The following is a 25,701-nucleotide window of genomic DNA, read 5'->3' on the forward strand; positions in this document are numbered from 1 at the left end:
TCCAAGAATTGAATTTGTGCCTTCAGATTTCAAATCAAATATTCTTTGTATCACACTACAACTGTGTCCCTTGTGGAACGCATTATATTAAACCACCTACCATTTATCCTCACTCCTCAAAAATTAGACAGAAACATCTATTTCAAGAGTCTCAGGCATTTATTTTTAAACTGCAACCTTCAGATCCTGAATGCTGTCAGATTTTTCTTATAATTTGTGGAACAAGAAAAATTCAGAAAATAAAATGTCAATCATAGCTTCTCTCCCCTATTCCCAAAATTGTTTTTATGTAATGTTATAGATTAGGAACCCCCCAAAATACTCAATGGGGACAGTCAAAACAGGCAGCTGCTCTCATATGCAGCCCCTTTATTATCCTAGGAGTAAGGGAACAGACTCAGATAGATTAGATAAACTGTATGTAGCTTTGAAACACGTGTATAATGAACTACCTGAGCCCAGAAGGGAGAAAGAAACTGAACCAAGTTTTCATTTGCGATATTTTTGTATTTAAAAAGAGAGAAAATTATTCATTTTTTATTTGCAATTCTCCAAGATTCATATCCTTTAATTTGTTTTCTTTTCTAACTATTTCTTACTTTCTTGGCTTTTTGTACTTTGGGGGCAGGTGCTAGGGGTCTGAGTTAAGTGGTGGTTTTATTTCAGATAATACAGCATTGTCTTTCAAGGCTAAGTTAAGCCCCCTATGTATCAGCAGCTAAACTGCTCTTCCTGGGAGATGCGCCACAAGGAACACAGCACACCATCTAATACTGACAGCTTAAACACATGACAATTTTTCCTAGTACACATTCTAGGAACACTGAACTGTTTTGTATCTTTTTCATTTAGCCTGTGCTCTATTTATGCAATAAAACTATCTGGGCTTTGGACTGAGTGAAGAGTGTGCCCCTATTTTTCCCCTTCTTACTGAAAAGGTAAAGAGGTTAACTGAGAAGGCAGAAAGACTGTTTTTAACATAGGTTGATTCTGGTGCAGACTTTCAAAAGTCTGTAACCATCCTGCCATCAACTTATGTAACTAACTTTCAGAAGACATTAAACCACAAAACGATTAAATACGTTAAATGACTTAAATAACTTTCTACTACCTTAAAAATTTGTGAGATCAATGTTACATTTGGAGTTAAGGCGCACAACTTTGACACCTTATTTGTCATTTATATGTATGTTCCGCTTTCATGATTTAATTTTGGAAGTGGGGTGAGGGAGAAGGAACCAAAGACATAGAAAGGAGAAGATACCAAATCTGACAGAAAATTAACCTCAACTCTGAGAAGCCACCAAATAAATGAGGCTGCCTGCTCGATCTTACATTAATTCAAATAAATCACTTTTATCAGCGCTGGTGAAAAACAGCAGCATCCTTTTATTTTTTGAGACACAAGACTACAGGATGATAGATATCTGAAAATAACAAAAAAAGCATACTTGTCCCAAAACCAATTTCCAAAAATTCAACGAAGATGTTCAGTAACAGCCACTAAAATAATCTTTTATATATATTTTTTGAGTCATTTTTAAAATAAGAAGTCAGGCATCTATCTCTGGGCACTGCTGAGATAAGTTTGCCACAAAAGCCACTTATATTTTTAGAAGCCAAAGTCTTGACAAATCAGTTCCTAAGAACATAATTTGTTACACATTTAAGAAAGCCTGAACATACAGACCTTGGTTAAAGAGACTTCCGTATCTTTTTGTAACCTTTCCAAATGTAAGTATGTGGGAAGAGTACTCATAAATTTAAGTTGAACTAAAACACTAAGAATTATTTCCAATTTAAAATACATTAAAATGTGGTCTTTGAAAGGAAATGAAAATGGCTTTTAAACATAGGAAAAGATGCTCATCATAGCTCATAAGAAAAATGTGAATTAAAAATGAGGTATCATTTTCACTCATCAGATTGGGGAAAATTTTTTCATGAAGCACTATGTAGAGAAGTAGATATTCTCTTACACTGTTGATGCAAGCACAAAGTAGAATAACTCCTTTGGCAGGCAATTTGTAAATGTCTATCAAAATTTAAATTCCACTTTGCCTGGGAGTCAAGATTTTACTCCTAGGAATTTATCCCACAGATACATTCATCCATGTGCACAAAGAACTATGTAAAAGGTTATTAAATATAGCTTCTTTGGTGGCCTGAAGGAAGATTCAGCTCACTGTTTATTATTTTGTATTCAAAAAAAAATTAAAATTTTAATGGGCGAGAATGTGATCTGTACTGTTCATAAATTAGAAAGGTTCTAAGCTCCCCTTTAAAAGGAAATAGTAAACTACCTTACACAAGATTCATTCCAGAACCCTGCCATAAAATGCCACGTTCAGATGGCTTGACACAGCGGCATTAGCGAAAGCTCCTTATCATAAGATGCCTTTGGCCCTTTAATAACCAAAACCCTTGTCGGGGCTCGACTGTGGATTTGAATTCCACTTTACAATAAGCAGAGTTTCAGAAAGATTCCATTTATTCCTTGCAAAAACATACCATATATAAAGGCATCTGTCACTCTGAAAAACAGGACTGCATTATGCTGCAGGCTTAACACAGACTGAAAGCATGTTCCCCATGTCTTCTCCAGCGTATTGTGCCAAATGGGTGTCTGAGATGTCCTATTGAAACAGGTGGTGTCTGAACAGAATTGGATTTCTGCCTATAGAAACCCTAGTTTAAACAACTGCTGGTTAGTTTTAATTTCCAGTCCTCCAAGTTAACTGCTTGCCAGTGATTTAGAAATAGGCTGAACAACATGTTTAGACTTTGCCCTGTTTAACTGAGGAAAAAAAGAAAGAAAGAAAGCGGGGTAGACACCACACCCTACCTCTATTCCATAAAGAATAACTGAACCAAAGCAGACCGCTTGATTTCTAAGCCCAAAAAAGGGGGGGAGGCAGCTGTAAAATAAACTCAATTCTCCCTAGATGCTTGTCCCTTTGTGCTTTTTCTCATAGACATACAAGGATGTGACTACCTTGCTGAACACATAACTTAGGAAATCTTCCTATTGCTTTAAGAAGCCTTTAATCTTAGAAAATCAGAACAATGCTGAGAACTAATCATATTTCTAGTGAATATTTTTATCTTAAAAAATGATATTCCAAACAGATCTTTGTTTCATGTCATACAAGCAAAATATAGTCAGAATCAAAGTCTTTGAAGAAAGACATCATAGCATAATCTTTAGTCCAAACACCAGTCCATCAATGTGCTGGTTACAGCAATTGATGGTAACCATGTTTTCCTGTGAGTACGTCTACTGTAGCTTACACTAAATACAATAACAAACCTTTTTCACTGTACCTTTACATTTTAAATATAAAAGTGATGTGGTGGTTTTTTAAACCCGCATTCAAAAGAAAAGGAACCAAGGGGCTGGGTATCTCCTATGTCCCACACACCATGGTTACACATTCCCAATAAGGAAAACACAGCCTCGGCCATTTCACAGATGACAAATAGATTCATAAAGACGTAATAATTTTCTTCAGTTAGAAGATGATAAAAAATGAAGTTTTTAATCAAATCTGTCTGATTTCAGAACTTTTCCAATTGTATCACCCTCCCTCCAAACAGGAAACCTGGAGATGTGAGTCAGCAGAATGACAAGTTTTAGTTATATGACATACTTATCTATCTTTACTTTGCCAATACCCAAAAGAGAAACCTATCCTCTTTCAATCAAATATAATAGATGTCAAACCCTTCTGCATTTTTTGGTTAGGACTGAATTTCAGCTACTAAGATCGAGTAACTAGAGAGAAAAATAACCGATTGTAATCATAAACCCTTTATAAAAAATCTTGATATCCTGAAGAGTATATGTGAAAATCACTCAAAAAGGATTCTCAGTTCGTGTTTTAAAAAACAAATAGAAATATCTCAATGAAATTGAGAGATGCTTCTCCATGGGGTACACTTGGCCCTTTTGCTTAAAATTCAAGAACAAATAGATTATATCAAGTCTTGCCCTCAAAAGTTTATTGCTCACTATCCTCCACCCCTCCTACCAACCAAAAAAATAAGATCTCAAAATAAAGGCAATCTCCTCCCAAAGGCTCAAGGGTTGTTCTCTTCCATGTCCTGACCCCCACCTTCTGTCTTCTTCTTACTTAAAGCTTGACAGGAGCAATACCCTAAATCAAGCCTACAACTTCTCTGGTTAACTCCAATAAGGTCTCTCATTTAGAGTAAACTACCTTCGGGGTTTTGTAAGTGAAATCATTCTGTATTTCAATATTCTCAGAAAATTGTGCTTAAATCCAAATGTGCCCCTCCCACAAAAGTTTTTCTTTTAAAGCAAGGATATCTTTAATATAGGGAGATATATACTGGACACATTTCTCCCAAGAAAAAAGTACACCAAAATTTCTCTGAGGCTATTTAAAAAACATCGGAATATTTTTTTAAAAAATGCAGGGGGAAAAAGGGAATGTTATTGACCAAAAAAAGGTTGTCATTTAGCTATAGGTTTATAGATTTTGAAGTAGGAAAAAAATCTGCCATTTTTCAAGATTTTTCTGGCAAAATGTCCTTTGGTATCATTTTTTTGTCTAAGAGCTGAAAGTATTTTTCTAACATGATTCCAGCTCTAAAAACAACCTTTCTGATCTCTTGAAAAGCCAAGTTCAACTTTTAATAGTGCTATGTACTTCTGGTTTAGAAGAAGCACCAGAGAAAAAACCAAAGCCAAAAGAGTAAGTTTACTCTACTTATGCCTCAAGCTGTTCATAGTAATTTTATACAGTACATATGAAGAAAGGTTTAATTTTTTTCCTTTAAAGGTAGAATGTATATATCTATGTCATAGATGCAATCATTAGCTATAAGAAACACAGCACCACCTCCTTTCTTACCCCAAAACTGAATGGAAAAATAAGGGTTATCTGAAGAGACAGTCATGAATAAGATTTCTAATAGCCACGAAAAACAAAAGGCAGAAAAACAAAAATAAACAAGTAGAACTACCTCAAACTAAAAAGCTGCACAGCAAAGAAAAATCATCAACAAAATGAAAAAGAAAACTATGACATGGTAGAAAACATTTGCAAATCATATATCTGATAAAGGCTAAATATACAAAATATATAAAAATTCCTACAACTCAATAGCAAAACAACAGCAACAAATCCCAATCTGATTAAAAAATGGACAGAGGAATTGAATATATATTTTTTAAAAAGAAGACATACAGATGGCTAAAAGTACATGAAAAGATGCTCAACATCACTTATCACCAGAGAAAGGCAAATCAAAACAACAATAAAATATCACTTCACACTTGTTAAAATGGCTATTACCAAAAGACAAGAGATGATAAGTGTTCCTGAGGAACTGAGGATGTGGAGAAAAGGAAACACTTGTGTACCATTGCTGGGATTGTATATTGGTACAACTGCTATGGAAAACAATATGGAGGTTCCTTTAAAAATTAAAAACAGAACTATCATATGGTTCAGCAATCACACCTCGAGGTATATAACCTAAGAAAATAAAAACAGGAGATCAAAAAGATATCTGTCTCTTGTGTTCACTGCAGTACTATTTATAAAATCCAAGATATGGAAACAACCTAAGTGTCCATCAACAAATGAAAAGATAGACATGTGGGCTCTGTGTGTGTGTGTGTGTGTGTGTGTGTGTGAGAGAGAGAGAGAGAGAGAGAGAGAGAAAGAGCGAGCGAGCGAGCGCGTGCACACGAGCATAAATAAAAAAAATAAATAGATAAATATTATTCAGCCAGAGAAAGGAGGATATCCCTGCCATTTGCGACCACATAGATCAGCCTTGAGGGCGTTACACTAAATGAAAGTCAAACAGAGAAGTTATCACTTGTATTTGCAATCTAAAAAAGCCAAACTCATAGAAAAGAGACTAGAATGGTAGCTACTAGGAGATGGAGGAAAAGAGGGGTGTTGGTCAAAGAGTGTAAATGTCCAGTTATAAGATGATTAAGTTCTGGGGATCTAATGTACTACAATGGTGATTATAATTTATATTACTGAATTAGATATTTGACATTTGCTAAGAGAGTATATCTTAAATATCCTCACCACAAAAAAGATAAGGTAATTATGACACAATGGAGGTATTAGCTAATGCTATAATGGTAATTGTTTTGTAATATATAAGTTTATCAAATCAACACACTGTATGCCTTAAACTTACACAATGTTATGCATCAACTCTATCTCAATAAAGCTGAAAAAAAATTCTAATAAAATCAAAATGGTTCATAAGTCAGTGACACAATGATAGACTCCATTAATACTGAGACAATAATAAATATTTAAATATCAGATAAAAATAATACAAGGTAGCCAAAAATCTAGGTTAAGATTTTTTTAAAAGTGTTTAGTAGTCTATAGATACATTTCCACAAAAGGCTACTTTTCCCATATAAAATAAAAAGAATATATGGGATTACTTTTACTTCTAATGAATTTTTAAATTTTTAATTTTACTACAAAATTCACTGGAATCAGTCCCTTAAAGAGTTTATGTCAAATAACTGGTATACTTGAATAGTCCACATTTCAGCTTATTATGTTAAGAGTTGTCAAGACATAATCTAATAGGAAAAAAATCTACAGGGTCCAAATAGCACTTAAAGAAACACAAGAAGGAACGTTGGAAATCAAGGAAGATAATGCTGAGATAAAGACTGAGTCTGGTAAAAGACAGAAATCTACTAGAGACCTTATCAGGAGGCAGTGCTACACTCCACTGCATTATCAGTGACCTGTAACCTCTTCTCCAGCTCACAAGCAACCCTTGAGTACTCTGGGGCTAAGTGGTTGTTTTAAAAAGTTCTTGTGCCATATTTACTTTTTCCTACGACCCTTATCAGAAAGCCTAATGTGCTCAGGTTCCATAACTTACATGCTCCAATTACCTACCTAACTGTATACCCAAGAGGAATAATCAGACATGTAAAATGCCACCCTCATGAAAAGAAAAGTCATGAGAACTAGGATTTAAAATGGAGCAGTTCATTTTTAAGGGAATAGTCATAGGGAAATAGCATCAACTCTGTGTTCTTGGTAACTATAAGAAGAATATAATAAAGTTGCTTTTTTTTATTAAAAAAAGCAGCAGCATTGCCTTGACTGGGTGTCTCAACTGGTTGGAGCAATGTCCCATACACCAAAAGGCTCGATCTCCAGTCAGTGCACACACCCAGGTTGCCTGTCAGGGCACATGTGAGAGGCAACCAACTGATGTCTCTCTCACATTGATGATTCATTCTCTCTCTCTCTACCCTTCCTCTCTCTAAAATCAATCTTAAAAAAGAAACAAACATCCTCAAGTATGGATTTTTTTTTTAAAGCAGCATTTCCTTAATAAATATATAGTAAATCCTTAACTTTAAACTGTGTTGTCTCCCAGCCAAGTACTAACCAAGGCCAATCCTGCTTCACTTCTGAGATCAGGCAAGATCAGGCATGTTCATGGGGCGGGGAAGTAGTAAAGGGTAAATGGGGTCACATATATGGTAACAGAAGAAGATTTGACTTCGGGTGGTGAGAACACAATGAAATATACAGTTGATGTATCATAGAATTGTACACTTGAAACCTATATAATCTTATTAACCAATGTCATGCCAATACATTTCATTTTAAAAAATAAAATGAGTTGTATTACAAAAGCCCATTTCTTAATGAAGATACATTTCCCCATAAAATATTATAAATGGTGATCCATTTCTAAAGTTGGCCCAATACCTATTTAACCCACAATCTACTGACATAGTACAGTGCCGAATGAAATGTGGTAAAAGTACTGAATACTTGTAATATCTCAAATGCATAGTAGTAGTTCAATTGAAAGGACAGGAGCTTGACAAAACAGAACTCCAGAAAATAGACTTCAGGGATCCCATAAACTCAAAATGTTCACACAATTATATTTACGGGTAATTTTCTTAAGAGCAGGTCCACAACTTTACTGAAGTTCTCAAAGTGGTCGTCCATAACCCCAGGAAGGAAAAGAACTTCTGTGCTATATAAAACCCAACTCTTTCCTACACAGCCTCAGGTAGATTTTATCAGGGGTCTACACATGCTTACACATAATGGTAAGTTCATGGATACAAAACTATCAAAAATCTTCCAGAAAAACAAAGTGAATGAAATCCTACTACAGTAAAGAACACATTTCAACATGTTATGGGGTCTGAAATGCCAACATAAGATGACACAGACACATTCATCCGAAGTAGAGGGCGATGATCTCAATGACACAACGGTAAAGCAGATTTGGACCAGTCAGTAGTGCCTGTCTGTCAGCTGACTTAGCTGCTAACGAACATTTCATAATGTTTAATATTAGTAAACAAATAACTTAAACAATTTTCCCCATCTGAGACAAATCACATGGGCAAAAATTTACACCTGTTACCATTATTTTAAAAAGGAAAATCCATCTTTTACCTACATACAATTTAAACAAACACAAATGCATGTTTGAATAACCCAAACATGTAATATGAATGAGTATACATTTTATTAATTTTGATCATTCCTTTTTATATAATTTTTAAAGTTATTTTCCACTTTACCCAAAAGTTTCTATAAATTAATATAAATTAACTCTGTTAAGTTCAGATATTGTTCTTTTCTTAATTGAGGACAGTTTATTGGTTTAGGCTTTTTGTTTAAATAAATCTGAACTGCAAAGACTGTTAGGCTTCTCTAACCAACAGTGTAAATTCAGATTCATACCTACTTAAAATGTTACTGTTTGCTTATCTCTTTATCTCAAACCATGAGTCTACAGCTAAGCCATTATGGTACTTAACCTCTTTTACCTCTCTCCAAACATTATTATACTCCTTAACACTAGCAACTAATTTTCTCTTGGAAGGCTTTTCACAATGCAGTGCCACTCACCCCTCCTGCCTTCAGCAACTTTCTTCTAAACTCCTCTGTGGGGTTGTTGAAAGTTAGCTTTTCACAGCGGAGGTGATTCACTGGTGGATGGCCTTCAAGATGCAGGAATAAGTCATAATCAAAGCGGACTTTCTTAGGTTCTTCCTAGAAGTTGAAAAAAATTAAGAAAGAAAAGAGAGAGTTAGGCATAAATAGAAATTTAGAAAGCAAAGGTTTACTCCTCATGAGGAACAGAAAAGAAGAAAAGACTCAAACATTTGAGAGCTATAATGTCAAAGAAATACTGGGGAAAAAGTACCATGGAATTATCTACAAAGTGAAATGGAAATACCTGATAAATTAGTTTCTTATGTTAGGGGGAAATCAAAAAGTATAAACTTATCATCTTTTCTGCAAGCTTTCAAGTGGTGTGATACCATGAACACAGCTATCCAGAAGCTATTCCTTCCCATTCCCATTCTGCCTCCCCTCACGGAAACAGCCTGGCAGCCATTTCTATACAGCAGCCTCTCACACAAATTGCCTTCAGAGAGAAGCTTGCACTGAACTGTCGTCTGCCTCTGCACTGAACTGCCTACCTGCACTGTGTTTTTGCCATCTGAGCCAGCCCTTATAAATAAGTTTCTGGATTCTATTTCTACCAAAAGGACTGAGGCTTTCCCCATTCAATCGGAGCTGTGCAGCTATAGCCCCAACAACATCTTCACCTACCAATCAGAGAATCTCCATTCTGACCAATCAGGAAAGTGCCTTTTGAATCAATCAAAATACAAGAATTGAGTCCTGATCTGCATGAGGACAAACTAATCAGGGACTAGGAGTGGGGACTTTTGTCTATATAAGCCAGCTCCCCTCCGGCTAGAGGAGCACACTTTCCCTCTCTACAGAAGACTGAGTTTCTCTGACTGAACCAAACACCAAAGATGTCTCACCGGAGTACAGTGGAGCAGGCTGGCACGGAAAGGCCCAGCAGGGAGCAAAGTAGAGCTGTTTTGCACTGAATAAATTTTCCTTCCTCAGCACACCCCAAACTGGGGATTCCTGCTGGCAATGAACTGGCATCAATGACCATGGGTTGGCACTGTCATTCTCCTATTCACTGCCCAAACTACTATAAACTCCTTTCTATAGTAGGTCTTCACACTTCAAGATAGATTATCTTCAATTTCTCCTTAATTCAGACCTCAAAATTATCTAGTATATGAAACAAAAATCTATTCATTTTCACTACTTGATTAAAATGTCAGCAGCTTCTGACAATAGGATGAAAATTAAACCTCATGTGAATGCCATATAAGGACTTTCCTAATATGGCTCTTGACTCCATATTTTACCATATTCTTTTCACTCATCTGATGACCTGGCAACACATTACTGTTGGTTCCTGGTATTTACCTGGTTCAGTTAACTCTGGTTTCCACTCTTGCTTTATGTTACTATCTTCGTTGTCTACCTCCATTCCTCCGATCCCAACTCCTCATTGCCTCTTATAGGCTGTGTGCATCTCTCTTATCCTGGCCACATTTTAGAACAACTGTCTTCTAACTTTTTCCCTTTACCCTGATAGATCATAAGATTCTTGAAAGCAGGAACAATGGTTGAATCATCACTGAATCCTAAACAACTAATTTAGTGCCTATGCATAGTAGAAAAGCAACAAGTGTCTGTAAAATGAATAAAATAATGGCATTTTCCTAAACTAGGACAAAATAGCATCATATCTAAGAGAACACAATAATTAAAATTTCATACCAAAGTTCTACTCTTTCTTTTTTTAAAATTATACTTTATTGATTATGCTCTTAAGCTGTCCCAATTTTTCCCCCGTTGGTCCCCACACACAGTACCCCCACTCCCTCAGACAATCCCCACACCTTTGTTCATATCCATGGGTCATGCATATAAGTTCTTTAGCCACTCCATTTCCTATACTGTACTTTACATCTTCATGGCTATTCTGTGACTCTCAGTTTATAATTCTTAATCCCCTCCCGTCTTTACCCATTCCCCAAAACTTTGCTCCTGTCTGACAACCATCAAAACATCCTCCATATACATGATTCTATTTCTGTTCTTTGTATTCGTTTAGGTTGTTTTTTTATTCAATTGTTTATAGGTATGTGTTTATTGCCATTTTATTGCTCATAGTTTTAATCATCTTCTTTTTCTTAAATAAGTCCCTTCAACATTTCATATAATAATTGTTTGGTGATGATATATTCCTTTAGTCTTTTTTTTTTTTCAGGAAAGCTCTTTATCTGCCCTTCAATTCTAAATGATACCTTTGCTGGGTAGAGCAGTCTTGCCTGTACGTCCCTGAGTTTTTATTCACCACATGTGGGTCTGGGACCAGCCCATTCTGTGTCTTTGTGTCTCCTACCTGGATGGATGTGGTTTGGTTAGTTCCATAGTTGTAGACTTTCATTCAACTTGATTTCTGACAGTTCTTAACGATGGTTCTTCTTCAGTTAGGTGTAATTTTGATGTGGTTGTGCAAGGAGGTGAGCTGTGTTTGCCTACACCTCCATCTTGACCAGAAGTCTATCTACTCTTGAACCATTACTTTAGTTGGCCAAACATTTAAACCTCTCTACACACTGATTCTTAAGCATCTATGGGGAAATGAAGACTGAGGATAATAACAATAACTGATATGAACTTTAATATTTACCTCATTTTGGTCAGCGTTGAGTTATTTTGCAGATTAAGGCACTTATAATTTGTTATATTGCTTTACATAAAAACTCCTTGTGTATTAACAGATATTAACCATTCCTATAAAATGTTATGTTTTTCATGGTCATCAACTTTGTCATTTTTTTTAATAATAGTTTTTACTGAGAATAATTCACAAACCATAAAATTCACCCTTCTAAAATATATAATTTAGTGAGTTTTAGTATATACACCATCACCACCATCTAATTTCAGAACATTTTCCTCACTCCAGAAATAAACCTGACACATTAGTAGTCATTCCTCATCACCCCTGACCCAACATCCCCCAGTACCACTAATCTTCTGTTTCTATAGAGTTGTGTATTCTGGACATTTCATATAAATACATGAACATAAAATATACACAAAACATATAATCTTCTGTGACTGGCTTCTTTCACTTAGCATGATGTTTTCAGGGTTAATCCATGTTGCAATGTGTCAGTACTTAGTTCCTTTTATGGCTAAATAATATTCCATTGAATGGAATACCAGTTTTTTAAAGCCATTTATTGGTGGATAGACATGTAGGTTGTTTCCACTTTTTTTACTACTATGATGAATAATGCTGCAATGAACATTTGTGTATAAGTTTTTAATGTGAGCATGTATTTTAATTTGTTTTGAGGATATAGCTAAAAGTGGAATTTCTGGGTCACTCTATTATATGGTAACTTTATGTTTAACATCCTTTATAAATTTCCCTACTGTTTCCCAGAGTGGCTGCACCATTTTAAAATTGCACCAGCAATGTATCAGGTGTTTGTGGTTTTTTAATATATTAACATGTTATATAGTCAAATAAAGCAACGTATATCTTTAGAAGAATGTGTTATATTACCTAACATGTGATGAAACAGAGTGATTTCAACCCTGTTTTTTTGACTCAAAAGTCTGAGCACTTGAAACTGTCAGAATGTACCACAAATTTAATGTTTCCATCTCCTCATCCAACTCTTGCACATCGTAGTCTCCACCCATTTGTTCTCTGCTCTTCCTTTCTACTACAGTCTGCAGGAAAGCTGCTCCCCTCTTTTATCAAGAAGTCATTCTCTCCCGACTACTAGCTATACTTACTAGCATTCCTTCTCAGCTTTCTTTCTTCAGTGACTCATAAATGTCCTTTAACTTTTGGCAAAGTTCCTCAGAAAGATGGCACTCATTCCCTGGGAGTCAGTTCCACCTTCATGACTATATATACATATACATGGTTCATCAGAAGTTAAGGCTTGCTTGAGTGTGGTTGTGGCTTTTTAAAAATATATTAACATGATATATAGTTAATATACTAAACTATATATATGTATATACAGTTTAATTATTAAACCGTGTGTGTGTGTACACACATACACATATACACACATGGTTCATTAGAAGTAAGACCTGCTTGAGTATTGTTGGTAGGGTAATAATATGGGTGTAATAATTTATAGTTTGAATTTGAACATTTCACATAAAACGTTATATGTATGCCTGAGTGTGACATTGTTATGTTACAGAATTACATGCTTAAGATTTTGTAACTAAAAAAAGGCGTTATTTGTGCCAGACCCCTATATATATCTCTCTCAACTCTCACTTCACTGCCATATTCCTGTGTTTCACCATCTACTCACATCTCCATTCGGTTGACCTGAAGCAACATCAAATCTATATGTTATCTTAAACTGAAGTTATCTCCATCTGTCCTTTCTCCTATCTATACTCTATACATAAGCAAACAAAAATCCTAATTTGTTGCCAAGGTTAAAATACACAAAAACCATCCCCTATTCTTCCTTCTCCCTCACTCATCACAATCAAATTGTCACCAAGTTCTATTTAGTATTCCTTCAGGAATGCTGAAATCTATCTCTTTTTCTCCAGTTGCATAACCACTGCCTTAGTTTAGACATTCACCATTCCTAACCTGGTCACCTCCCTGTTTTGGAATTTACTCCATTCTACCTTCCGCAATGACAAGAGAGTGATCTTTCTAATGCAAAAATCAGATTACATTTTTTCATTGATATAAGCCTTTAATGGCTCATAATTTCCTTTTTTTATTGTTTATTCTATTATAGTTGTCCCAGTATTTTTCTCTTTTGCCCCCTCCACTCAGCCCACCCCTCTCGCCTACAGTCAATCCCCTATCCATGTCCACGGGTTATTTATACATGCTCTTTGACTAGTCCCTTCCCCTTCTTTCTACCATTCCCCCTCTTCCTCCTCCCTCCTACAGCTATCAGTCTGTTCCATGTTTCCCTGCCTCTGGTTTTATTTTTCTTATTAGTTTCTTTTGTTCATTAGATTCCAGTTATCAGTGAGGTCATATGGTATTTTTCTTTCGCGGACTAGCTCATTTCACTTAGCATAATAGTCTCCAGTTCCATCCATGTTGTTGCAAAAGGTAGGACTTATTTCTTATCATTTTCTACAGGATAAAAATCCCATTTCCTTGTAATAACCATCATAGTCTTTTAATACCTTTCCTTCATTTCCTTAGTTCTCTTGCCATACCCCATCCTTCTATAATTTTGAAGCACTTGCAGTTCCCCATTAATGCACATTACCTCATTCATCTTGCCTTTCACAAACTGTGTCCCCCATGCCTAATATGTCTTCCCTCCCAAGGTACCTCCCTCCCTGGCCCGCTTAATGCAAATTCATTATTTAAGGCTCAGCTAAAGCATGAAATCCTCTGAAAAGTCTTCCTAACTCTCTAAATCCAATCTGAATTAGACATCCCTCTTATAACATTACTTCATTAATATAATTATCACATTGAATTATGATCATTTTTCACTTACCTGCTTTCCTCTAAATTGTAGAACAATCATACAACCTTAGAACTAATTAAAAAACAAGAGTTGTTTTCTGTCTTATAATCTGTAATACAAATTGGTAAGACCTTTTGGAAAGACATTTTGGCATTATCAACGTACTACTAAATGCATATGATACCCTGATCCAGTAATTCTCTTTCACATAAATATTCAAATATGTGTGTATAAATAAATAAATAAATAAAAGTTTTGTGGTAGCATTGTTTTTCATGACAAAAGTATAGAAATGATTTGCATGTGGGTATATCATTACCCCATAACAGCACTCAGATATTTAAAACTATTGACTTGGAAAGGCATATTGCTAAGTGAATTAAAGCCAAGCCAACAGAAAAATATTAAAGTATGATGTATCATGTGCCTGCCAATCTCTATCTACACTGACATACATTTTACTTATGCAAATGCACAGGAAGGAAATGGAGAAGCTATACCAAATAGTTAACAATGATTAAATGGAATCTAGAGAACAAAACTTCCAAGTTTTATTCTATATACTTTTATTAGGAATATATATCTGCATCTTCTTTGTAGAGATAAAAATGTTGATGAATATAATTATAAGAAAAAGAATGAAAAATTGGCATCGTTTGTAGTCTACAACAGTTTAAAACAAAAAATCACTTTTCAATAAAATTAAGGGTAGAAACTGCAGAAAGTGCTATCTTTCTATAATTCCTGAGTGCAATTTTATTTTAAGGACTTTTTTGAATAAGGAAAAAGTACCCAGAAACACGTGTTCTAGCCAAATGAATATATTTCTTAGAGAGCAGATATCAATATTATGTCAATGTATATGCTCATTAGAAAAGATCCTCCCTGAAGTTCAAAATAGAAAGCATATATTTGTTATATATAATGCTAGTACATTTTCTGGAGGTGAAAATCTGCTTTTAGAAACATCAAATTACCCCCGTCATTCTGTTTCAATCCTTGATATTTACTCAGGTACTTTCTCTGAGGACAGGAAGAAAAAGAGAAGCATGGGGTCCTTTCAAACCTGAAGTGCTACAGTCAATTATGTTTTAATGTGCCTGTTGGTTTAGAGTTTCTGAAATATACATTTTCTCATAGATAGGCTGGAGCTGTTGAACACAAATACAACATAAGACAGAGTGAATATACACAAACTCAAAAGAAGTACTGACACTCCACCACCCTCTTGACTCTGACCTCTCAAATAAATAAGCGAAACTGAAAATAAGCTTATCTGGAAGCAGAGAAAGCACAAGGATAGAGATGAGACCAAAGGCAAGATGACAGCCTTAACATACAATGGTAGGAGATCTTTTCACTGCTTTCTCTTACGTCCCATGAAAACTTCAAACAATTTTTTTAACCAACTGTTATCATAATGGATGCTCATTCTTTAAGACAGAGGTTAGTAAACTCTAAGGATGAATAAAATGATACTCAAAAAAATGGCCTTAAACAAGCCATGCAATCTTTCAATGACTCAGTTTCCATTTCTTTAAACTAGGAATAATATTATGTAAATCTCAAAAGTTCTTGTAAACCTACTAAATGAAGCAGCATATCTAACTGGCTCAGAAGACTGCCAAGAACAAAGTAAGCATTCAAATATTTAACAATACAGAAATAGGTTACTGCCAAACATGCTCCCAGAATGCAAATATTAAACAAACAAACAGAACACAATTAATGCAGGTATGGATAGCACGTTTGTAGAGAGGTTGGTATACCAGGAATGTAGTACACGAGGAGATGGGCTCAAAAAGAAACAAAAAATGTGGGGGGAAAAAATCTATCCCTGTCATCCATACATTCTTAAGGATAGTTTTATATGACATAATTAGAAGTGAATTATCTTTTAATCATAGAGATTTTTGCTGGGCCTTCGACACACTGAAAAAGTCTGTGGGACACTGTTGAAATGGGAGGTACTGAGCATTAAATAGAGTGGCTTAGCAGTGGTTCTCTTACTTCACCGTGCGTAAGAATCAACTAGAAGGCCACTCTAGTTGATATGCAGAATGCCAGGCCCTGGTCCTGGAGATTCTGATTCAGGAGATCTGGGGTAGAGCCTGAGAACGTCTCTTCTAACCTGCTCTTCTTGGGTGATGCTGATGTTGCTGGCACAAAGAACATATTTTATGGAGCACCGGCTTGGTTAACATGACATTCAATTAGTTTGTTTCCTTTCCAAAAAAGGAGGTATATATGAATTCTCTCACTTTTGGGCAGGTTTTAGAAACTATAATTACTTTGGAATAAACGGAGGAAACATTGTGTTTAAACATAATATAGCATTTACTAAATGTTTACTTACATATGAAGCATTATTTTGAACACTCACCTTTAGAATCTAACTCTCCTAGCCACCTTATGAGATAGATACTCTTATCCTATCCCCATTTTATGAATAAGAAAAGTGTTTTCTTATGAATAAGAAAACAGAGGTTGAGCAATTTGTCAAATATTTTTTAGTCTGTGTGTTTTGCCACATTTGAACTGTTGAAAGCTTTTAAATCCAGTAGAATCCATCATATCTCACAACGATATAATTGTAGGTGTATGCCTTGTGTGTGTAACAAAAGGTAAGAAATTATTCTTTGTAAGGCTAAAAAGTTCTAGAAACCTGAAAATGAGAAAAGGAGTATTTCATTGAGAAACCATAATTATTCTTTTCTATTTTACAAACATATATTAATCTTATTTTTCAAAGAGCAATCATTCTTCTCTTAAAAAGAATGTTTAATAATTTCATATTATCTGACTTTATATAATTGAAATCATCTTTTTCTAGCCACTTCCTTTATAATTAAGGGGAACAATAGCCAAAATTCCTAGAAGACAAATTTAACTTTTATTTTAAAATCATCTAGTGATAAGGGCTTATGAATCAAAATTACTTTAAATATCATTTGGTTAATGGAGGATCTTCTACTGAAAGATTATGGGTAAAGATTACATACCTTGTTTTTAAAATAAACCTCAATTGGCAAAGTGAAACCAGCATACCCAGATTCTTCTACTTTGTAAGGTGGATCTTTGCACACTGCAACATTAAAAAGAGAAAATAGGTGAGATCAGGATAATAAACAAAGAGACAGTTTTCTTTCCTTAAAAAAAATCCCATTCTACCATCTACATTATCCTCAATTTTCACAGCCCTTTGCCAAAACCCCTTCTGTATCTAACCTGTCCTTTATTTTTTCTCTAGAATCTATAATAATTTCCCTACATAAAGAAAACAATGTGTATTATTTATTCAAATCTTGATGGGGCAAGGTCATCACAATCAACCATTATCATTAATGACTTGACTTCCATTGTTATCACCCTGCCCTAAAGCTTTAGGGAAAGTGAGAATAGCGCCTTGTGACCCAAAGCATGAAAGTCTCCTAAGGAAAGTACTATCTATGTCTAGTCTTTGATGTAAATCACTGCACCCCTAAACCCCTCATTTCTCTGAGATATCCCGACTTCTGTGCCAAAATGTGGCAGGACCACCCTCCTTCCATAGAAAATCCCAAATCCACAGCCTCCCAATGTTATTGATGCCCATTAAGTCACTATCCACCACTTCTCCCACAAAAAGAATGTTTATTGAAATATTTATATACGTACAAACACTTCAAATCTATTCACATCATAATAATATACAAAACTATAAGGCTTTTGTATTTCTTATGAAGAAATACTATTCAGGTAAGCTCTTGAGAAACAAGAAACACCCTAAGAAGCTATATGTATTTCACCCCACTAAATTTTCCATTAAATCAGTATCAGTCACAAGCCAGTTGGAATTATTCTAGTTAAGATTGCATTTGGCACTATCACAAAGAAGTAAAAATATAATGCTGCAAAATATCAAGGCCACACATCCTGGTAACCGAAGTCCTCCGCAACAGGGTTCCAGCCTGTCTTTTCAGCCTTCCTCCTTTAGTTATCCACCAAACCCCTCAGGCGGATCATTCAAGTGCATCAATTCTCATATATGTCCAGCATTTCCCAACTGTGCCTTGTCCTCCTGTTATTCCTTCCATCACACCTTGATGCCATTCTTAGTATTTTCTGCTAGTTCCAATCCCTGTTTTTTTCACAAGATGTTTCCAGATCACAAAGTACAATCATCTCTTCTTCTTTCCCCCTCCTAAGGCATTAACTGTCTGAATCACTGGTTTGACAATCAGCAGAGTTCTTTATTACTATGTATTCAGGAATCTTATCCATAATTTCTTTTCATTCCTCAAAGACCAAAACATCTACCTCAGGAACATAAATAAAGAGTGTCAAGGGCTCAGGCAAACCTGGGTGGCAATCCAGGATCCACCTCAGCCTAGGCAGGCTAACTATAGAGTTACTCAAGTTCTCTGAACCTTAGGTTCCTCTTCTGGACAGTGTAAGGATTAAACAGGATGACATATGTAAAAGACACAGCACAGATCCTGGAACACAAAGTCCTCCTTAAGTGACTGAAGTGAGGTGGATAATCTAATCCCAATTGTAATGTAACCTTTTCGGATAAAAGTAGAAAGTAGGCAGCAAGTAGAAGCCCGGGATTAGGATTAGAAGACTCAATTCTATAGCCCTGGACTAAAAATTCTCTAGACAACTTCTACTTCCTTTCACATTAAAAGAGAGGACACTACCTACATATATCTGAGCATGGTTGTCAACATACAAGAAAACTACGTATATGTGTGGGGAAATGTGTGAGGTATTTTTATTACAGATGGTCATGATGACATACATGGAAATTGTTTAGACGTTCCACGAGTGCAAATACGATTACAACGAAGTATGCTCAAGTAGGATTTTAACATTTGACCATCTCAGTTAGTCCATCTTAGAACCGTTTCCCCAAACTGACATCAAAAGTTAATCAGGAATGAGGGGTTTCACCTGACATTACAAGTTTCTCTAATAAAATATGAAAAAGCACAAGGACTCAAGAGTGACATCAGCCTTCATACACTGACCACCTACCAACCTGTTATGAATATTCAAATACCCTGAACCTTAAGGATTGAGGGGGCAGTAATGCTACTAAAAATGCACTGAATACTGCCACCCTAGAAGGCCAGCTAGAAGGCCAGTATTGTACCCACAACCTTTCCAGGCGGTGGAGCCTCTTTTTAAAACAGCAGTCTCTGTGTCCAGGTAGTTTGGGATTAATCATACCAATGTCATTTGAAGGAAGTTTATTCTGTGGGTTGCTATACATTCCAGAGAAGTTAAAGCTGTTCCTCTTTGTATCATTCATTTTCCCTATTCTGCATGCAAATTGCTCCTATTATGGGAAACCACTGTTAGTGAGCATATTTTATAATTGAATGTCTTAGATTTTTTTCCACCCTCTAAAGGAAATGATCTGTTATGAATTAATATTCCATAGAAGTCTGGTTTTATAAGAAACTGTTTACCAATAAATACCTCAATTATTTTTAAATGAAATACATTCATAAATAACAATGAACAATGTCTGTTGAACACCAAGTTCTTAATTAGAAGTGAACACTATTTTCTACACAATAAGCACGCCGGAAAATCAGTAGCAATACAAAAACAAACTTACAGTTTTAATCTGAAGAAAGTCAAATTAGGGTTTTGCTTGTTTATTTATTCAAGCATCTTATAACCAGAATCATTAACATGCATTTCGAACCCAGTTCTTTAAAGACAACAACAACAAAGTTTTAACTCCTTAAGAAATATTTTAGCCAGTATGGATAGTACATCAGACATAAAGCAATTATTTTTAAACTAGTAGAACCACATTTGGGATCTCCTTCTATCAACAACACTTCTTTTTTTATTTATTGTTGTTCTATTACGGTTGCCCCAATTTTCCCCCACTGCTCCCCCCAGCAGTCAGCCCCCACCCTGCTGTCCGTGTCCACTGGCCATTCATACATGTTCCTTGACTAGACCTTTCCTCTTCGTTCCCCACTTATCCCCCTCTCCCTCCTCCCCTCTGGTCACTGTCAGTCTGTTCCTTGTTTCCATGCCTCTGGTTCTATTTTGCTTGTGTTTTTTTGTTGTTTTTTTTTTTGCTTGTTTGTTTGTTTTGTTCATTAGGTTCCTCTTATGGGGAAAATTATATGGTATTTGTCTTCACCACCTTGCTGATTTCACTTAGAATAATACTCTCCAGTTCCATCCATGCTGTCATGAAAGGTAGGAGTTCCTTCTTTCATTCTGCTGCGTGGTACTCCATTTCAACAACACTTCATTAAGAGTTTCTTTTCAAGCTTTGCATAGTGGCAGTATCACAGACAATGAGGTTTATCGGAGGCATGAGTATTGCTAATTGAGAATCCTTTTTCTATGATCATTGACCACAGTGTTACCTTTATAAAATTGAAGCATCTTAAACCCTTCAACTAATTCTTCCTCTCAATTGGTTAAGAATTAGATAATCCCTAAGGAGCTATATAATAAAAGGCCAAGTTTCAGAAGCTAGGGAAGAGATATTCATCTTTGGAAAGTCATCAAAGATTTTTAGGTGACAATAAAATGTGAAGATTAGTATTCAGTCTTTACACAATGAAAATTAATTCAGTAGAAATTACTGAAAACTCTTATTCCTGTCAACATCCAGCCCAGATGTTACCTCTTTCAGAACATCTTCCTTGTTCCTCTTCCAAGCTTCTCTGTTGCTCATCAGGCTGGTAAATAACATTCATTTACTGTTAAGACTTCTCCACTACACAGAGCCCCTTGAGGTCAGCAATCCTGTCATTATTCATATCTGTAACTCTGGGCCCTAACACTGAGTTAAATAATAGGTACTGAACAAATGTTTGTTAAATTGAATTTTTTCAAGATTCATGCCACTCTTCACTAATTTACTATTGCTAAAGAAGTTGCTGGCTAGAAGCAGTCAGGAGTTGATATTAGCCCACCAAATTCTTCTCCAAACTCTCCACAATCATAAATTTTTAAAAATGGTACAGGTGATAGAGTTGCCACATGTGAGTCTTTTCTTGAAAGCTGAATACCCAATGCTAACTGATTCTAATTCTGATAGTACCATATTTTAGGAAATTGAGTTAACAAGTTGGGGCCAAAAGATCTACAATGTCATTTTGAAACTAACACTATATAGCCATAAACAACATGTGTCTTCTCCCCTCCTTCCACACCTTACTACCTGTGGACTCCAAGGCTCTAACTAGGAGACATTTTTAAAACTCTCTCTATCCAAGTAAGCACAGGTACCATGCAGGTCTACCAGTACACAGCACCCAAAATTCATGCCTGAGAGAAATAGACCGAAGTTTCTATAAATAATGAGCAATTAATTTTTCCCTAAAATAACTTTCCAAAAATAATAGGCACAATACAGACCCATATACATAATATGTAGTATGATGCTAAATATATACACTGATCATTAACATTTAACTTCTAATTTGAGCAAAAAATGTACACAAAAAAAGAAAAAACACAGAAAAGGAAAAAAGGGTCATCATTTAATTAACATGGAATAAGACAAATTCTAACTTACTACCTGAGATTTTTAATATTTTTCCTTTAGGAGAAAAAGGCTTCAAAAAAGAGCTATGCTTGGTAGAGAGAAATAAATGTCCCTTAGATGAATAAATGATGTTATGCTTATGCAATAATTCCATATGCATATACAATAAATACATTTAATTAAAAGATCTTATTTTTAGCACTAAAAAAAAGAGACTCTTCTATGGCTTTAAAACCCTCATTTAAGCTTTAAAAAATATCATTAGGCAACAGTTTTGTCCTCTAATCCTTAGGAAAACAGTTGGTGGATTCCTCTCCAGAACCTCTCTCCAGTGTATTTGCTTAGACACCATGATTTATGTCCATCTGAATACTTTGGTTAAGGACATGGCTCAGTTGCCCATTGATACTTATTGGTTTTACTTTATTTACCATGCAGAGCCCTTTGGGAAGGAAACACCAAACTTTCTGTATACAGACTGGTGATTGCCACTGCATTATGAAAAATGTCCCCTCCAGCTTGAGCATTTTGGACTCCTTTCCTCCCTGCTTTAGTGTTATGAATAGTGACACACAAATAGTGAAACAGGGTGCTGCATGGCCCACGTCTCTGCCCCTAGCGGTTCCATGTGAGCGTTTGGAAGTCCAGGACCAGCATCTAGCAGTCTGAGCACCCCACTGTCCCTGAACCTGGACGGCCAAGCCTAATTTACACTTGTGACATGAAAAGAACAAAAATCAACAGCTGGATTTTGTTTTGTTTTTGTTTTTAAGAGTATGCATGCATGCGCACACACAAAAAAATTCTATGTTACTTCTATTTAGCCCATTTCTAAACAACAAAAAAAAGGTTTTCCCCCTTTGTGTCACTTCCTCATTTCCCTGAAAATGGATTAAAGATAACATCTAACATTGGACAACTTCTGAGTCCTATTGTTGAGTTGATTTTACCTTGTTAATTTTTTAATACAATTCTAAAACCCTAACTGATTCCTATGTAATAAAAAATGGTGGTCACACAAAATAACGGCCTAATTAATTTTTATAAAGTTCTAAAGACAAAAACTAGATACACTAAGCTAAGTGGGCAGACATAGAATACCTACCTACCTCCTCAGGATTCCTTGAATTGGGCCTTAAAAAAACAACTCAAATAGCAGAGAGCATCTTCATCCTTGAGTGCCTTCTGCCAAAACTCCAAAACAAAAATGGTAGTTTCTTTCTTCTGAGTTCAACCTTTTCCTCTCATTGTATTGTATTAGCTAATTCTAACATAGGATGGGGCAAAGTAGGTTTACAGTTGTTTGTATGGAAAATAATACAATAATAAATAATAAACTCTTTTTTGTGTACTCGCTACTATAAGCCTACTTTTCCCCTGCCCTGTATATGTGCTACTAATAAGTCCCACCCTCAATTTAATTCTGTGCTTTCCAAGGGCTAAGACTGTGTCTCTGGCCTCTTCTCATCTCTTCCCAGCACTCTCCCCCCCGATTTATGAACTTGAGTTGAATTAATGAAACATAACTTTAGCATGAGTTTCAAAGGAAGAGACAGAACAAGACTGGCAGTTGAGAGGAAAGGCCCGGATGTCAAGCAGATAGTATGAGCAAAGGCACTTGAAAGTAAAGTAGCATAATGGATCAGTCAGTATCAGCAGAAACACAGAAAATGAAGAAAAAATAGTAACATGAATGAAGTTTATACTTATATAGACAACCTCATATAACATATACTCAGAAAGTCCAGGTGGGTAAAAATGGGCTATACATATAAAAAAGGGATCGTTGACTTTGAAATGTTACAGAAAACCCCTAGATTTGGAATAGTAGTTCAAGATTCCAATTGGCCATACCGAAAAGAATCTTAATGATGACGTATAAAAATGACTTCATTTGTTAGTAACTTGGAATCTTTACTTACTGACTCAGAATATCCCTAGTCTCTCTCTCCAGAAGAGAAAAACTGGGTGCATTAAAAAGAAAATATATATATGCATATTTTTAGCTTTTTGAGGAGTTACATCATTAAAATTAAACAAAGCTCATCTAGCTGAGGTTAAATCAATACAGTTCACCTTGTGATATTAAAATTAGACCATCTTCACAATCATTTCTTCAAGAAACATGTAACAAATGAGCTAACAAAATGCATAAATTGCCCAAAACTATGTAACATTATGAGTTGTTAGGACTAATAAATGTAAATCCTCAAGGTTACATCTTTCACTAAAATTGACAGTATTTAGATCAACTTGTCCTAAGTTCCCTCAAGGAATATTAGAAGTTATATTAAGTATATATATTGAGCTATATTAAGTTATAACTCAATATGCAGCGTTACTTGGAGTGATTGGCCCTGGTGGAAATACAAGGACACACCGAGGCTAACTTCATGGTAAAAATATGTTCTTCATACAAAGTTCAACCTAGGGGCAGCCTTGATTCTTTTCTTGAGAATTATTCAAATGGAAAAATCTTGAGATTTCTATCATTTCTCTTTTAAAGTTAAACCTTGAGCAAAATATTTTTTAGAATGCCATATTTCAGAAAGTTCATCTGGAAAAGAAACATTAACTACAGGGGAAAATATAATCTAGGGGAAAATATAATCTAGGGAAGTTAACTTTGAATCTTCCAGTATTTGGGAAGAGTATCTTCATGTCAGTGTGTACTACGTCAAAAAGCTACTTGACTTGAGGTGGTGAACACACAATAAAATATACAGATGATGTACATGTTATAGAATTATACACGTTGTCCTGGCCAGGTAGCGCAGTTGGTTAGAGTGCCATCCCAATATGCCGGTCAGGGCACATACCAGAATCAATCAGTGAATGCATCAGTAAGTGGAACAACAAATCAATGTTTCTCTCTCTCTCTCTTTTCCCCCTCTCCCTAAAATCAATAAATTAAAAAATTGTACAGCTTAAACCTATATAATTTTATTAACCAATGTCATCCCAATAAATTTAATATTTTAAAAAACAAAATTAAAAAAGGAAAAATGCACAAAGAAAAAAAAGGTGATCAAGGAAACATAGTTCCTCTTTATGGCTTTTACTATTTATCATATAAAAAGCCACTTAAAAATCCCACTTCCTAAAACAATAACCTCATGACATCTGAAGGCAGGAGAAGTAAATAATTCTTAGGGCAGCCCTCTGACAACAAAGTTTTACCCAGTTTTATCCCAAGTTTTACACTTTACCCAGCTATCACTAAGGCTCGTGCTGCTTTTTATTTAGAAGGGGGAAAATGTCATCTTCGCTTATAAAATTATTCTATTTTCTCCTTCTTTTCTTTTCCCAGATATTAGCCTAAAACATTTAATCCAACAGTTACCATATAATCATAGGGTTACAAAGATAAGACAGAGTCCTGCTCTCAAGCATGACAGTCTAGCCAGAGATGTTCTCTAAGTGCGGATTCTATTCTGGAACTAGGGGCAGAAAAATAAACACAGCTGACATGCTGCCTATATTTATTAGACTTATGTCTACTGTTGGGAGAAAGAGAAGGGGAGAAGAGAAGAAAGAGACCACACATGCAAGAAAATATTAAGAAAGGAAATACTGAGTAACAAATGCTACAATGAAAATAAAACAGTATTGAATAATAAAGTCTAGTGAAAATAAAGCAGGTTGATGTGAGGAGAATGGGGAACTCCTTTTTCTTTCAGATTAGCATTCCCTCTCTGAGAAAGTGACATTTAAGCTGAGACCCGAGAGAAAAAAGGAGCAGGAAATGCATTGGCCAGGCAGGAAAAAAAAGCACTATTTATTTTGCTGGCAGAGG

At 35.4% G+C, this 25,701-nt stretch overlaps 1 protein-coding gene across 2 annotated transcripts in view; it reads right to left on the reverse strand.

Moving 5' to 3' along the window:
• The window catches only part of MLLT3 (MLLT3 super elongation complex subunit), a 260,452-nt gene that overhangs the window by 92,767 nt on the left and 141,984 nt on the right, over positions 1-25,701 (reverse strand). For both annotated transcript variants that reach the window (XM_054583208.1, XM_054583209.1), the window contains exons 3-4: positions 17,395-17,477; positions 8,916-9,059 (exon numbers count right to left, since the gene is read on the reverse strand). In XM_054583208.1, the coding sequence (XP_054439183.1) occupies positions 8,916-9,059; positions 17,395-17,477 (227 nt within the window). The remainder of the gene's footprint in view (positions 1-8,915; positions 9,060-17,394; positions 17,478-25,701) is intronic.

The sequence above is a fragment of the Pteronotus mesoamericanus genome, unplaced genomic scaffold, assembly GCF_021234165.1.
Source record: "Pteronotus mesoamericanus isolate MK-2021 breed Mesoamerican mustached bat unplaced genomic scaffold, CSHL_Meso_final contig_73, whole genome shotgun sequence".
NCBI classification, from domain to species: Eukaryota; Metazoa; Chordata; class Mammalia; order Chiroptera; family Mormoopidae; genus Pteronotus; species Pteronotus mesoamericanus.